The 16,015-nt window shown below is 45.3% G+C and overlaps 1 protein-coding gene across 13 annotated transcripts in view; it reads right to left on the reverse strand.

Annotated features, from left to right (window-relative positions):
- PPFIBP1 (PPFIA binding protein 1) overlaps positions 1 to 16,015 on the reverse strand; it is a 121,981-nt gene that overhangs the window by 41,080 nt on the left and 64,886 nt on the right. For 12 of the 13 annotated variants that reach the window (XM_074872210.1, XM_074872206.1, XM_074872207.1 and 9 more), the window contains exons 3-4: positions 10,911 to 11,072; positions 8,755 to 8,960 (exon numbers count right to left, since the gene is read on the reverse strand). In XM_074872210.1, coding sequence (XP_074728311.1) covers positions 8,755 to 8,960; positions 10,911 to 10,974 — 270 coding nt within the window. In that variant the 5' untranslated portion in view covers positions 10,975 to 11,072. Of the gene's footprint in view, positions 1 to 8,754; positions 8,961 to 10,910; positions 11,073 to 11,224; positions 11,244 to 16,015 lie in introns of those variants that run through there. The other variant, XM_074872197.1, reaches the window with a different exon arrangement.

The raw sequence follows: 16,015 nt of genomic DNA on the forward strand, positions 1-16,015 counted from the left end.
CTCTAGTCAGCCTAACAAGACACAAATTAACTAAAACCAAAAACTGTGTGAAGAAAATATAGGAAGGTAAGAATTGGTTTCACACTATGATGGAAACGTCTATGATGCTGTGAAACCAACGAGGTGTTAAAGTAGAATGTTAGTCATTGCACACAGCATCTTGCCAAGACACCTTTGTTGTTAAACTCCATTCACATTTCTCAAAAAAACCCTGTTTTGCTCAGCACATCATACTTGGCTTTAAAATAGGAGCGTTTAGAGAGTGGAAGTTCAGGCTGCAGCTGCATATTGCCTAAGAGGGAGGAGGTGATGGGAACCCCATAGAGGACTGGTGTAAAGGTTGTTCTTCCACAAAACCAAATACAAAGATGTATTTGCTGTCTCTTGCCAGAAATATTTTGTAAAATTAAAACCAGACCTCCTGTAGTACACTGAAAACAGAAACAGTACAATCCAACAGCAGTTTGCTTTTTGTCTGAAATGTTGTAACTTCTGCACAATACCTGGGACTAACTCTTCATTTTAGGTACGGAAAGGCAAGAAACTTGCTGAATTTGGTTTCAGCGGGGAAAAAGATGAGAGTTGGAGAAAGGATGACACAGAAAGGCCATGACAGCTATTTCAGAGTAGCAGCCCCAGCACCTCCTATGGTGGTGCAGAGATCAGGGACCAGCAGGCAACAGCCACACAATGCCTTTCTGCATCTCTCCTCTGCGCTACCTTCAAAGGTAAAAAGTTGATACCTGGGCATGATTTTCTTCCCAGAGAGATGAGAAAGGAAGAGAACAGGGTAATGACAGCAGTGGGCAGGACTGAGGGGAAATGGAGAGGGAAGATGCCCAAACACTGGATATGGGAAAGCAGTGTACCAGGAGACAGGGTGGAGGGAGCCCCACGGGGGAGGAATTGGCTACAGGGAGGTCTGAAAGATGCCAGGAGACCTGGTGTGTGCAAAACCTGGGTGAGCAACACTCCATGTGTCCTTCAGGAGTTTCTCTTCAACTGGGGACCTGCAGCCTCCCCTGGGACTGAGCCTGGCAACTACTCACCCTGCAGAGCAATGGCTCCGCTCTGGGGGGAAACAAAAAAAAAAAAAAAAAAAAAAAGAAGAAGAAAAAAAAGAAAAAGTAAATATCTGGTTCAACAGCAACCACAAGCATATTTTGGGCACCTGGTAGTTCTGGATCAAATCTGTATCATCAAAGTCAATATAGGATTAACATACTTTACTAGCTGTGTAAGACAAGCTTTGACATTTTCCAAAGAAGGGTCTTTTTGATCAACAACTTAGAAACTATCTTCAATTAAGCATTTAAACTCTTCATGTGTTTTCAATTCAGGGATTAATTGCAAAACACTGTATGGGAAGAGAATGCAGATTTACCAATACCAACCTTAATCCTAAAAACAAAAGAACAGTTGTCATGATGCCACCGAGGCTTTGCAGGAGTTCCAGGCTAAGCATTTACTTAAAATGCCTTATAAGATCAGACCCAGTGCACTCAAAAACTTGGCAAAATCAATCCATGGCTAATCTGTTAAACACATGTGTAAGCTTTGTCTGCAATCATGTAAGTGTAAAACTCCACACTGCTCTGGAGGGCATTATTCCTGTACTAAGCAGATGCATCACCAAACTTTCACAGCTTGCCTGCCCTCAGTCTTTAATCCCTTTCCCCTGGAAGTGAGTTAGCATTCCAAACCGCAGGCAGGTTTCCAATAGCTGCTGTTTTAAACCTTCTAAAAAAAAATAAATATAAAAATCCGTTTCTTCTCAGTTGCTGAATTTTCCTTTCAAAAATAAAGCTCATTTTTAGCCTTTTGCAGCTGATACCCTCATTTTCCTTCATCTTCTCTTCTGCTTTTGAGACATAAGCAGCACAAATTACACTGTTCTTGCTGTTGATGCAATTTGATTTGCATAAAAGGAGCTGCCACTCCACAGCATTATTTTCTTTTACGGCAGATTGCACTGACTGTTTTGACCACTACAGTCCAGTCAACAGTTGGGTAAGTGACCTGTCCCTGACATCTCTTTCCTGACCATCTGGAGTTAAATTAGAGCTCATCAACATGCTTACGTTGTTCAGATCATTATAATACACATTGCCTACGCTTAGTTAAGCACAGCTACTGCTGTTCTGCTTGTTCACTCAGTTTCAGAGAGTCCCTTGCAAGGAGGCTCCTCCAGCCTCAGCTACCTCAACATCACTTGGTGTGCCACGGGCAGAGCCGAAGTATTCACCACTGTTTCCCCTGCGATACAGAGCCGTGACAGCTTTACCCTCTCTAAGTATAGATTCCCAAATTCATACTGGTCAAATCTGCCTGAACACAACCCGTACCAGTGTCTACCCAGTTTGTGTGGCAGCACACCGCTGCCCTCCCAAACAGGCATCTCCTGCATTTCACGCCTCCCTACTCATCGCTCTGAATATCTGCAGCCTGCTCCACATGGTCCGGCAGCAAGCAGGCAGACCTGCTGCTAAGCTTTTCCTAAAGTTTACAGATTACTTCCTCCTTACAGAATGAGCAGGGGAAAAAAACCCACAAACCCACTCAAAAACCCCCGCATTCTATTTAAAAGGCTTCACTACAAGAAAAGTGAATTCTGAAAGAAAACCAGCTTAAGACAGACCTTCGCTCTGAGGAGTTTACCTGAAACATTTTCTAAATGTGAATAACACGGCTGTTGAACAGGGAAGATGCAATCATTTCAAAATATTCAGCGTCTTCAGCAGCAGCTCAGCTGGTATCTGATACAAGAGGAAGACAAAACGCTTATTCCCTAACAGCGTTGCCCAGCTATAGCTTGTCACTGGGAGAAATGCAAGAGCCAGAACACAGATAGCCTTACCTTATTTAGCCAGACGCAGTGTCCGTGAATGTCCCAGCTATACTCCATGCTGGTCATGACTATCTTCATGCATTTAAGGACACAAACGACTGTGGCAGGCAGCCGAGGCTGAGAGCTGCCGCCCCAGCTCCGCAGGTACCCGCTGTGCCGAGCGGCACCGTCAAGGCTCCTCTGAACCGAGACGGAGAGGGTAAGTGACGGCAGGTTTCCTTGCCTAGCCAAGGATGGAGGCGAACGTGGCAGTGGAGAGGGAGATGTGGGAAGCAGCAGCGCTCCTCAGGCGGAGCAAGCAGCTCCTCTGGGGAATTAACACATCAAAGCCCGGGAAGATCAACCCTTCTTCCAACCTGAGCCCGCTGGGATCCCAACACACAAAGGCCAGGCAGCGAGGCAGAGGAGGATGAAAGCAGGGGGGCGCAGAGCTGTGTAAACCTGACCGGGAGTAAGGGCAGCCCCACGCAGGCGGCAGCTGGCCATCTCCACCCTCGCTCCTCGCCAAACCCCCACCTCTCTGCACCCTCCTGGCTCTGTGGAAATCATCCAACCCAAAAACACGTGAGAAAAGAGCGATTCTGACCTCTTTAGCTACAAGGTAAACAGGAGGGAATTTTCTTTTCTTAATGGGCTATTAACTGTACAAGCTGGAAGTGCACATGTAATTCACTTGTAGGCACCAAGAAAAAGAGGAAGGAGAAAGCTGACTCAACTGTCCCAGGTCTCACGAGTGGCTTGTCTCAAGTTTATGTCATACTTAAGAACCATGTAAAATGCAACAACAACAACCAACCTCTGTCCTCACGTTTAAGTTTCAACTCATGCAGTAACAGCAGCAGCAAAACAAATCCCTAGTATTTTTGACCACAGAGCCTAGCTCCAGGAGTCCTGTGATTATCTCAAACCCCACAGCTTTTATTATTAAAAAGAAACATTTACAACTACCATTGATAGATAAAAATCTCAAAAACATGAATGCTGAATAACCCAGAACAAAAGAGTAGAGCAGAAGAGGAGCAGAGGCTGTGTTTTTTAAGCCAGGCTGATGCTTTTTGAATTGGGAATGGTGATTTTCAACAGCTGGGCCATCAGGGCTGCCCTACGCTGCAGCGCAGGACCGCATGGGTTGTTCTCACCGCTGGTGAACTCATCCACAACGCATGAAGATGCCACACCAAGACGTGCTATAAATGAGCTATATTATCTTCCAGTGTTAAAAACTCACCAGTCTGGATGATGTCCTTTAGCAAGAAGCAGGGTCCTGTGTTTCAAGAACTTAGAGAGGTAGATCTCTTACAGACAAAAAGTATTGCTGGGAGGCAGTTTATGATGACAGGCTGAAAGGCTATGACAAAGCTCCTTTCATACTGTAATTTGAGGAGGGATCTCCAGCAGGTGTTTGGTGGTAAACACCTATGTGCCACACATTACCGTAGGACCTTTCGATAGCTAAACTCAACATAAGCAGAAGTTGAGCCAAATGAATGCACTGTACACCCACACTAAGACAATCAAACAACAAACTTTGGTTTGAAGACAAGATTATTCCATGAATAAGAAATATGAGATGATTTCTGGCTAACCAAACTGCTTCCCCCACTTGGGAACCACCCTGTCATCCAAACAGGCCAATATATCTCTGTAAGATGACAACCTATGTTTAGCCAGTGAAGAAAACTTCTCTCTGAAATCTAATATCCCCTCATTTTAACTCATTACTCCCAGCCACTCTCTGGAAGAACCAACTTGTTGAAGAAGTGTCAAAATGTGAGGCTGCTCTGTGAGATGACAGATATGCTGTTCACAGCAGCAACACTTGACTGCACAAGCCACTATAGGTGCCACAGCTCAAATTGACAATCATTTTCAGATGAGATGAAAATGTTCTTCAAGAAACCTTTGAAGTCCAGGAAGTTTGTTTTGCTTTAATGATCTTCAAAAATTCACTTCTGGAGTGAAAAAAAAAAATAAAAAAAATTATAATATATGTATCCAAATTCAGAAAGTCACTTCCAAAGCTAAAACCACAGGTGCACTTGCTGCAGATTTTAAAGAAAAAGTCTTATCCCAGCTCCTTCGTTCCAGGAGCACATCCTCTAAAGAGGAGAAGGCACATAACAGGACCCACATATGCAAGTTCAGATCAGGAGCTTGGGGAAGCTGTCTCTGAGGTGTGGGAAGGGACTGTCCACCCACTTCTACCCTTCACCCTCCTTTTTAACAAGACACAGTTGGTTTCTTCTTTCTGGGAGGCTGTTGCATAAGAGGTATTTAAAAAAAAAAAAGACACCAAAAAAACACTGTCAAGAAAAATAATAACCAGAAAGAAAACTGTCTCTTGTTTGTTTCAACTGAAGAAAAACTGGAGCAACATTCATGACTGGGAACAAGGTTTCTGAGAATTATTCTTCAAGAGATGGATCTACCAACTTCCAGCTGGACACAATGGGGCTGCCTTGGTCTTGCAAAAGCAGTTTCATTTAAAATGGTCTTGTTAGTAATAATGATGTCACAGATTACTCACAGGCTGTCTATATTCAAGCCAGAAGCTCCATTTCCACAGAGTACAGCACATGTTTTATTAAAGCACACATCAGAATACGTTAAACATTTCTGTTGATCAGGAGAAATCTGAAAAAACTCCAAAACTCTGGAATAGTTATCATCTGGCTATGGATTTCAGGTCTGGTCCCCAGTGAAAGCACACAGTCCCAACATGTCTGAGCTTAGTAAAGGCCTCAGTCCCTTTCCAGACTTTGAACCAATGGCCTTGTTTGTAATTTTTAACCGTGATGTTCACCTGCCCTCCATTTGCACATGGAGACAAGAGCAGGGTTTCAGCAAGACAGAGATCTGTTTTGAGCTGTAGACTGACAATTAGAAATAACGTATTACTGTTAAACTGGCTTATTTGTGCAGCAGAAAGCTGTATATACAACTTCTCTGAACTCCCCACGGGGGCCATCCGACGGATTCTCTTGGAAGAGCTCTGCCAGATGTCTGGGCGCTGTACATCAGCTCTGGTGTCACGTGACCATCTGGCATCCACCAGTTAAAAAAAGTCAGCACGAGGCGTTTTAACTCACTGGCCCTTTTTGAGTGCTTGCATAGACTTCTCTAACACACTGAGGAGCAGAAAGGAACGGGGCAGCAGACACGGGGCAGCCAACTCTGGCATGGCAAAACTGAATGCTCTGTCCCATTTTACACAAGCAAGCAACTTTAGGACACTACTGTCAGATCCTCTTCCCAACTAGGGCATCAGCGGTTTCCCTGCCAGGGCCAGGAGAGGATTTTTCTCTTGTGACACACTGTTTGGCAGCAGCAAACACTTTTTTTTCCCCCTCTGAGACACGAGAGACTTGCTTACAGCTTCGGATGGGATGTCAAACACCAGTTCCAGCAGCTTGGAATAGCCCGGTGGAGACAACTTCTTCATGCATGGAGGATTAAACTGATTTCAAACCAAGGAGGTGTCTTCCCCTCCTCTGTAAGGATGGGCATAGTTGCAAAAAGCCTTCCTGCAAATCATCTGGGCACTTCACATAACACCTTCCTGCTCAGACAGGTGCCAGCAACACTGGTGACACCTGCAAATCCCACGGTTGCAGCACAGTATGAAATGTAACATTCAGTCTTTCCTACTAGGGGGCTTTAAGGATGCCCCCTTTAAGGATGCCAGAGAGTACAGGGGAATAATCTGAAGCAGACTGAGGATAAGCATACTTGGAACAGCTATTTTCTTCAATCTTTTGTACACACAACCCCTGCCATGTCTTTTCCAGTGCTCAGCAGGCACTAAGCTGGGTGGCATAACAGAGCCCTTCCTCTCCCGGATTCAACCCATGGCTGCAACAAAAACCGTGCAGTGACCCACATCACATGGATCTGCAGGACCCCGTTCCAGATCCTAACAGCCAGGCATCCTGAAGTCACACATTTGCCATCACAAGGGGCAATGACTGGCCTTGGCCTCATTAATCTCAACAGGCACTGCAGCCTCCAGCCATGCTGACGGGCCCTTTTACTTCAGAACAACATGTGGTGGATCGGCATCACTAAGCACATACTACTGATGCCTGTGCATGTCACGGGGAGCAGTTAATTTCCAAGGCTGTTTATTTGGCATACGAACACTTTGATTTATAAAGGCCATACTGCCATGAAACCAGTTGTGTCCCTTGATTTCTGCTCCTCACAGAGCAGAGACTAGTTACAGCGATGTTCACTGCTGTACATTACGCAGGAAGGAAACGCTGATGTGAGCAGGAACTCTGCGCGCTTTAAAGATCTGACTCGAATGTCACTCCTGTCTCCTCCTCCTGATCTCAGCGCTGGCTGCCACACTTTGACAGTGGGGACGAGATCCAAATCCCACTGGAGGCAGTGGGAAAGCTCCCACGTGCTTCATTAAGTTTCAAGCATTTTCAAATGAGTAGTTCAAAGCAAAGGGGGAAAAAAAAAGCTCTCTCCCCTCAAACCTTTCCGCAAGAGCTACATAGAGAAGCGAGCCCCATGGTGCTAGCCCAGGCCCGCCCCTGTCCCCGCTGCGCTGCACACAGCCCGCGTGTCCCGACGTGGCACGTCAGGCTGCCCAGCACCAGCCGCGGCCCTGCGCCTGGCCGGCCCAGCTCGGGCACACACAGCCCCACACCCACCGCAATGCAGCGCTGAAATAAACCCAACTATCGAAACAAAAACGGTTTCTGCAAGATCAGCCACGGCTCTAGGGTGACTGAACCCTTTCTGAGAGGGTGTGATGCCCGTCCTGGGAAGGAACCAGGCAACAGTGGCTGCCTGTCCCGACAGCAGCAATGCTCAGGGTGCAACACAGAGCCATGGCGGTGGTCTGTCCTGCATCGGACCCAGCCTTCATCAGACCTGGCATCCCCATCTCGGCAGCACGGTGTTACCTTGGCCAACACCAAGTGTGTGAGACAACAGGACCCAGACACCGCTGTAAGACAGATTTGGCAGAACACACAGAAGCGCACACCCACTGCTGTCATTGTAACAGCCACAGGCTGACTTAAAACCTGAAGCACAGCCTCCAGAAATAAGTCCTGACTTCCACTGCTGGTGCTTCCCCAAAACCTGCGTACACCCAGACACCACAAAGCAAACCCTGCCACAGACCATGAGCACGAGGGCTCTGGCCCTGCTGGGAAGTCACCAGTCACAGGGCGCACGGAGGCAAAACCAGCGGGTCCTTCAGAAAAGATGCCGTGTAACTCACCTGCTGACAAGCACAACATTTTATTTCCCAGGGTAGTCTTCAGGTAGCCTCCATTTCAGTAATATTTGACTTTTTGGGAAAACCAAGTCTTGGGGAAAGAACAGCCTTGTCAGGTATACTTTGGTGTATTTTTAAAGCAAGGTGACAAAAACTGGCAGGTTCCCAAACACAGAAAATAAAAATTTGGTTTGGTATCCAGATTAAAGGGATGTTGAGCTTATACCACTCACTTCTTTTATAAACCAGGTAAGGAAGCTCAGTAATAACACTTGTCCTTGTAGGAAATAGGCTGCCAAAAATGCTTTTTAGTGAAAAGTTCACACTGAAAACAAATTTTTTCCTTCCATTTAAGCACCTGATTCCTATAAAAATGTCTTTCCCGAACACTCTGAGACGGAAGTCCAGTTACCGAAAATGTTTTGCTCCCTAGATTGAGACATGGTGGTACAACGAAAGCACAGACCAACCCACTGCACAAGGTATTTGAGCAACAGCTTTTCCAAGGCCCCGCAGCAGCACCTCCAAACCAAAAATCTCCTCCCTTTGGTTCTCTGAAATCTACTCTAAAACTTTTTAACACCTGCATGACACAGAGCCCCGCTGACTGAGCTGGCCTAGCTATCATACAGAACGAGCGTGTCACAGGTGAAACGAGGCCAGACCGTACCATCTGACTTTGGAGCCATTCGATCAGAGCCTCTGCCGTCGAGTCCGGGACTTGGCAGCGCAGCCCCTCTCTCTCGTCCGCCTCCATCATCTCCAGCAAGCCCCGCAAGTCCTCTACCAGGTGCAGCGCCCGCAGGCCCCCCATGAACGGGGAGGTGGGGGACTGGCAGTCAAAGATGCCGTTGGAATACTCCAGCGCCTTCGAACCTGCGGGGAACAAAACCGCATGGGGTCAGGCACGAGGCAAGTGGGTCCAACACTCAGCAAGGCAGTGTTTGCTCCCGCTGGCATTTCACTGAACCAAACTCAACGCTGGTGCTGGGTTCTGTCCGCGCCACGCGGTCGTCTGGAGAAGGCGAAGCCCTGGCTGGCGCCACGCAGACGGCAGCTCCAGCGCGAGGAGGTGGGCTGACGCCACAGAGGACGTGCAGCCACAACCCTGTGTATCGCCGGTGGAAAGTCCTGCGGGGGGAACAGGCTCTGCCGACGCTCTGAGGCACCCCGCAGGGACTGCATGACACAAGTCAGACAGTGAGGGTGTCCAGAGGAAACCGTGCTCTGCATTCTTCATGTAGAAATAGGTTATGCTGCTCCAAGGCACTGGAAATTTTTTAGAAGAATAAAGAAAAGTGTGATAATAAAGAAAAAAACCAAATCACTTCTACACAAGAATAAATTTTAAACCGAACAGTTTGACAGTGTAGTACTGACATTTGCATGTTAATAAAGAGAAAAATCTCTTATTTGCATAAACTCCCAGTAAGTATATTTGACCTACATTAAAATTTGCTATATATTAAGTAAGGTAGGAAACTATGAATTCAGGATTAAGGCTGATTTAAGTCAACCTAGCTAATTCCAACTATAATTTCAGCACACTGATTTGTGACCTTAACACTGTAATGCCTCAGCACAATGAGGTGGGTTCACAACAGAGGATCATTTGTATTATCAACTTTTGGAAACTACAGTGATATGCCATATATGCACTTCCATGAACTTTCATTCATCTCATCTGGCAAGCCACAAAAATGTGAGTATTCTGCTAATTCCCTTTGAAAAAAATAAAGAGAAAAATACCCACAATGGCATAGGAGTTGTTATCCCGTTGTTATTTTATAGGTCTGTTCAGACACACGGGTAAATGAAGTCTCTGGTGACTTAAACATCCCAACATCACATTTTATTTTTATATTAAACCTCATCCTGCCACAACCAACTTAGGCTCTTGGAAACACAGATACATGATCAGATTCAAATACCAGTATCTACTTATGGAAATTACTAAAGTCACAGCTTGTATGTATTTTTAGAGATCATTATGATCCAACTGAATCCACCTTACATGTGTTCCTGCTATGTGTCCTTAATATCTTTAGGAAAACTGCAGAGAAAAGTCATTGTTCAAACAAAGCACGCACTGCATGATGATTTTTTTCCCTAAGGGAAATTATTTTAAGTGGAACTATTAAAGACTTTATAACTGTGTTGCTATCCTTGCAGAATATTTTTTCAGTTTGGGTAGCTGTTTGCACAGCTCTGCTGGAATAGGATTAGACTATTAATTTCTTGCTGCTTTGCTCCTCTGTGTTGTGTACTTATATTATTTTCTAACTCACTAGACTCAGCTTAAAAGCAGAGGTTGGATACTTTGCAATGCTTCTCCTTGTTCCACTTACAATTTATAGGTACTTATAAAAAAATCAAATGTTCAAGGCAGGTCCAAACCAAATGTTTGGACCCAGAGCACTCCAATTTTGAAAAAAGGTAAAGTTCAATTCATGTTTTAACTCTGTAGAGTTGAGAGAAGTTCAGAGTAGCCAGTATCAGGCAAACCTCCTGCCTTGCAGCAGCTCTTTAAACACACTCAGCCTAGTTTGAAACGTGCCTTGTCCTTGGCTTTCATGGTGCTGTGTGCACCAGCTGAACTGCATCACTCAGCCACTTTCAGCAGCATTTTGATAGAGGCTAGGAAAAAAACTACAATCCATTTATCCGTGTCTGTGTAATCCCCCCACTCCATTTATTTGTAATTGCTAAGCTATAATGGAAGACACCAAACAGAATTACCAACACGTTCTCTTATCAGCCTGAAACTCTGCCCTTCAGGTATGAGAAAGGAAACAGCTAAATGAAGAAGCTGCCCCAAGCATTTACCTGCTATAATGCCATCCATCTGCTCCAGAGCCGCAGCGAGCATATCACTTGCATCACTCATCATCTTCTCTCTTCTCAGGAACGATCACCAGCTACACCATAAGGAGCAATGAAACACTGAGAGTGTACGTTGGATCCAGAGCCTCAAGTCTGTGATTCAATCTGCAAAAAAGAACTTCATTTCACTGCATGTTCTCTGAATTCAGACACCACCATCACTGGACCAGCAGGAAGACTGGGGCCGTTTGCTGACCACAAGACTCAAGGTGTTCACCACCAGGCAAGAACTGGTATCAAAGAATCAAAGCACCAACCTGATGACCCGGTTCCTACTCTTGGTCAGCCCATGGCCTGCTTTGCCTACAGGTCCGTGCCACTGAAGGGGCATCCCATAGAGCACCTCAGAAATCCCACATGGCACTTCAGGGAAGCTCATGTAGAAGACACAGGCCCTCTGTCGCTAAAAGGAAACTGCAAATCAGCAATAAACCACATGTCTATCCACTGCATTTTTTCTCCCCAAGAATCTGTGGTATAGGAAAGGAGGAGTCTGACCATTTGCTCAAGATTTCTGGATGTCTGACAATCCAGAAGTCCTGGGCATGCAATCATTTGCCTACAGGCAGGATATCTCAGATGCCCAGGACTCACTGGACATAGCACGCACGCACAGACTATCTCCCTGACAATGCTGCCCTGAGCCTAGCAGAGATTCACGCTGTAATGATACAACCTGATCTTACTTTGAAAGAGCCAGCTTTGAAAAGCCAGAAGTGGTCCCCAGAGAATTATTTCCAGCAAAGCCTGAAAAAGTGAACCTGCCCGATGTGCTGCCTGGGCAGGTGAACTAGCAGACCCGAAATCCCAATGGTCTGCAAGTTAAGAACACGCCTAGGTACTTTGCTGAAGTGGAGCTGCAGAGGTCAGAGGTGTTCCCAGTCCCCCACCCTAGCACAATGGACACATAAGCCACTGAAATAGCCCAGATTGCCGTGACTTTAATCTAGGACACACGAGACTACTTCTGCTATAAATACAGTTAGGGAACAAAGCTAAACAAACACCAGGAAGGAAAACTTGCTTTAACCTTTTGCATACACTGCCATTTGTTTTTTGTATTAGGCCTAACACTGCTGACATTTGCCCCAATACAAGCAATTAAGAAAGTTGTTCACAGTTTCTTTGGCATAAGTCCTGGAAAAGAGCCTACTAAAAACCAAAACAAAATAAAAATTCACGTTACAAATTGAATTTTCCCTCCTATGAGTCACTCTATTGGTTTGATCCACCTGGGAGGTAGCTCTCACTGGAGACTGCCAGATAGCTTTGCTGAAATGCTATCCTTAAAATGCCAACAAACATTTCATCTTCCACATCAAAACTTTTATTACATAAAGTAGGTCCAAACTCGAAGGTAACTTCTGAAGGACAGCACAAAGACTACTGCACTTCTGGCAAATGCCTTGCTTTATCATTTAGTTGCCAAAGTCAGAAAAGCCAAGAGAACTTTAAAAAGTCAAAATACCGGTAAATTGAGGTGTTGTAAATCTTAAAAAATGCAGTAGCATCATAACTGAAGACTTCCAGCCTTCAAGAAGGAAACCCCCAAATTTAAAATCAACATAAATAGCAAACTTCAAGCAGTACAATACCTGCCATAATATGCAGATCCTTCAAGATATTTGGTCCGGTGCCTCTACGCCCAGTAAAAATGAGCAGAAAACTCAGCTTTTGCAAACACATTCACTTGGACAATTCTGAAGACAGTCTTGTCCTTTCAACTTTAGGATACCCTGGCATGGATAACCAGGTCCTGCTGAAGTCCAGTAAACATGGTCATCCAAGTTGGATTTCCCTCTGAACGCATGAGCACACAGAGAAACCCCAGGGCTGCTGCTGCCCCAGGCAAAACTCTGATTCCTCACAGCTCCAAGCGGAAGAGGACCTACACACAAAGCATCTACAAACCCATAACAGCCAGTTAATGTCTGGGAATCGGGAGTGCTCACGATCTTCCCAGTGTGAACAAACACCTCATGGGGTCAGTAAAGACGACAGAGCCAGACTCTTCTCCGTGACGCCCAGTGACATGACAAGATGCAATGCGCACACCTTAAAACAAAGGAAATTCCACTTAAGCATTAAAAAAATTTTAAAAATAGAAGTATTTTTTACTGTGAGGGTAGCAAGCACTGGAAAGAGTTGCCCTTTTGAGATCTCCATCCTTGGAGCCACTCACAGACTGACTGCCCGGCACAGCCTGCCCTGGGCAACCTTGCTTTGGGCAGCGGGTGGGCTGGAGACTTCCAGAGGTGCCTTCCCACCTCAGCCACCGTTGGGAGCTCAGCACGACTCACAATCAAACATTAAATACATTACTGAAGAGGCTGCCTTGGCAAAGCCAAGCTGCAGGCTAAAAATGTGCTAAGGAACAGAGTGCTCCCTAATCAAGTTTATTCACAGTGCCCTCCTTGTTCCTCACCTTCTGTCTAGGAGAGACACTAATTAGGGGCAAGGAACTGCTAATTTACATTTGCACAGAAAAGCCATGGCTCACAGGCACAGAAAAATCACCATCCCTGCACTTCATCCAGGCACAGTCACTCCTTATGTTTCCAAAAAAAGCACTCGTTGCTTTTCCTAAACAAGGTTTTTGTCTGTGGTTATCAAAAATGCCTAAAACAGCTCTACTGAAGGGAGCAGCAGGGGCAGATGGTGGTACCAACAGCATCCAGGAGACCTCCAGCATCTACCCCACTGTTACCAGGTCCTACTTTCAAGGAAGGAGAAACATCAGTCTGCACAGTGTTTCCTTGACTGTTACTGCACAAAGAGCTGTGCTGCCAAGAGCAGCAGTGAGAAATTTTAAGATACAATTTAGTGAAACAAAACCGTGTAAACACACTGATCTCCAAAAAACCTTCCACCACTCATGGAGCATCTGTTAGCAGCCTGACCAAGCTTACAGCTGAGAAACTTGTAGAGGTAAAATAAAAAGAACAAAAAGCCCCCAAGCCGAACAGCTGGAGATGACGCAACAAAATCCCATTTCCCCAGCTATTTGGTCCTAAAAGTGCTCACTGAAAACTAGCCTGGAACGGCACATCCTGCTCTGGCCACCCTCCCAGCACAGTGCATCAATCACACCTAGCAGTCAGGAAGCAAAAATGCTGTGATAGAAAAATACTACTGGAGGCATCCTTCCCCAGTAAGGGCATAGAATCACTTTTGTTCTTTGCACACCATCACCAGCACACAGAAACGGATGGGCAGGGAGGAAATCAAAGACCTCATACACCAGCAGACCAAAGAACCAAACTGCATGAAACAAGAAAAGACAACAAACCGCAGGAGGAAGGGGGTGGAAAGGGGAGGTGCAGTAGGAGTCAAAGAAACGCAATTATTAGACAGAAGTCATAAATCAGCAGCCTTTCGGGATTATAGGAAAGAGGACAATACTGAAACACCAGCAGATTAATCCCTGTGCCTGCTGAAGGGCACCGAGACTGCCTCTGACTTCACAAACTTTGAGAGGAGCCTGGGCTGACCACTAACGCAGCAGACCTTTCCCGATACAGACGTTCCTTTCTTCATTTTGCTTTTTATGGCTTTGGTTTAATAGAAATAAAACCTAAGAGAAAACACAAAGCTTCAAGGGTTTTTTTGTTGGCAGTGACTAAGAAAAACCACACAGTCTGGTAACACGAACAAAAATCCATCTTGAAGAAGCGCAATGGAGCTCTTTAGGAAAACAAGGAAAAGCTCATATTTCAGATGATGTCAAGCAGTTTAAATTCATTTCATTCACTAAAGCAAAAAGAAGAAAAAAAAAAAAAATCATCATTTTAACACAGATGGATCTATGACACAGCAGATGAATGAGAAGCCAAGGTGCACACAAGAGATGGAGAGGCAGATGCACGAAAGCCACCCCTGGCACAATGCCATTAAGAACACACCTGAGAGGAAGGCACTGATAGTACCCTGCCTGACAGACCATTTAAACTAAGTTCTCCCTTGCTTTCCAAGAAAACCATGACTTACCTTCCTCATTGCTTCAACACATACACAGTCAGTGCAAGATGGGGCGGGGGGTGTTTTTACAGAAGCAGATCCCCCTTCTAGAGCTCCCAGACGACCACCATGCTCATGCCGGCAAGAACAAGCACCACTTCGCCAAGGCTCTATTTACAATCCACCATTAAAAAAATAAAAATAAAATACAAACAAAGCTCTCTCCACTATCAGTTCTGATTAATCTTATCACTAGCTGGCACTTCTACTGCATCCCTGGCCATTATGAAGATGTTATTTGGTCTTACTTGTTCAACATCCCCCTGTGGTTCGAACACACCAGTCGGTTGCTAGGGCTATGCTGTTCACTTTTCAGTAGGTGGAGATTTTTTATTTTTATTTTTGAATGACATACAAACCCTCTGGCTACAGTGCTAGTGAAGATGTATTCCAAACGGCTTACAGAGAAAACAAAACACTACCCTGCAAATAAATCCAAGGAAAGCTAGAAAAAAACCAAGGGGCTTTGTGAACGGGAACTGCAGTCTGCTGGATGCAAACAGGAAAGCTGCCTGAATGTGGATTTAAAAATCAGATATTTAATTAAGATGGCAGACTTTAAAAAAAAAGTGCTTAAACATTCTGCATATGTAGGAAATTATAGTTTCCCCACTCAGAGGCTCTCTCCTAGATCAAACACCACACAGACAGGCATCTAGGGGCAACATCTTCAAGCCTTTTTTTTTTTTTTTTTTTGAGGTGGTCTCATTCTGAACATCCACCTGCAAAACACACCACACTTTAAATCCAGAGGTTTGCAGAGCTGAGGAGAATCAGCTGCCTGCTAGCAGGTCCAAAGGCCAAAAGGACACACTGTGACCCACATGCAACCTCTCCAGGGAAGGGCCTTTCGTCCCACTCACCTTCCTCTTTGTGCACATGCTCTGCAAACACTCAGCGTTTGGAAAGAAAGGATCAGCTACAGATTATTTTTATGATATGATGCAATAAGATGGATGACTTGAGTTTCTCAGCTCTCCCATTCCTACATAACACTCCTTAAATCAGGAAATTCTGATACACAGGAATGA

The sequence above is a fragment of the Strix uralensis genome, chromosome 5 (genome assembly GCF_047716275.1).
Source record: "Strix uralensis isolate ZFMK-TIS-50842 chromosome 5, bStrUra1, whole genome shotgun sequence".
NCBI classification, from domain to species: Eukaryota; Metazoa; Chordata; class Aves; order Strigiformes; family Strigidae; genus Strix; species Strix uralensis.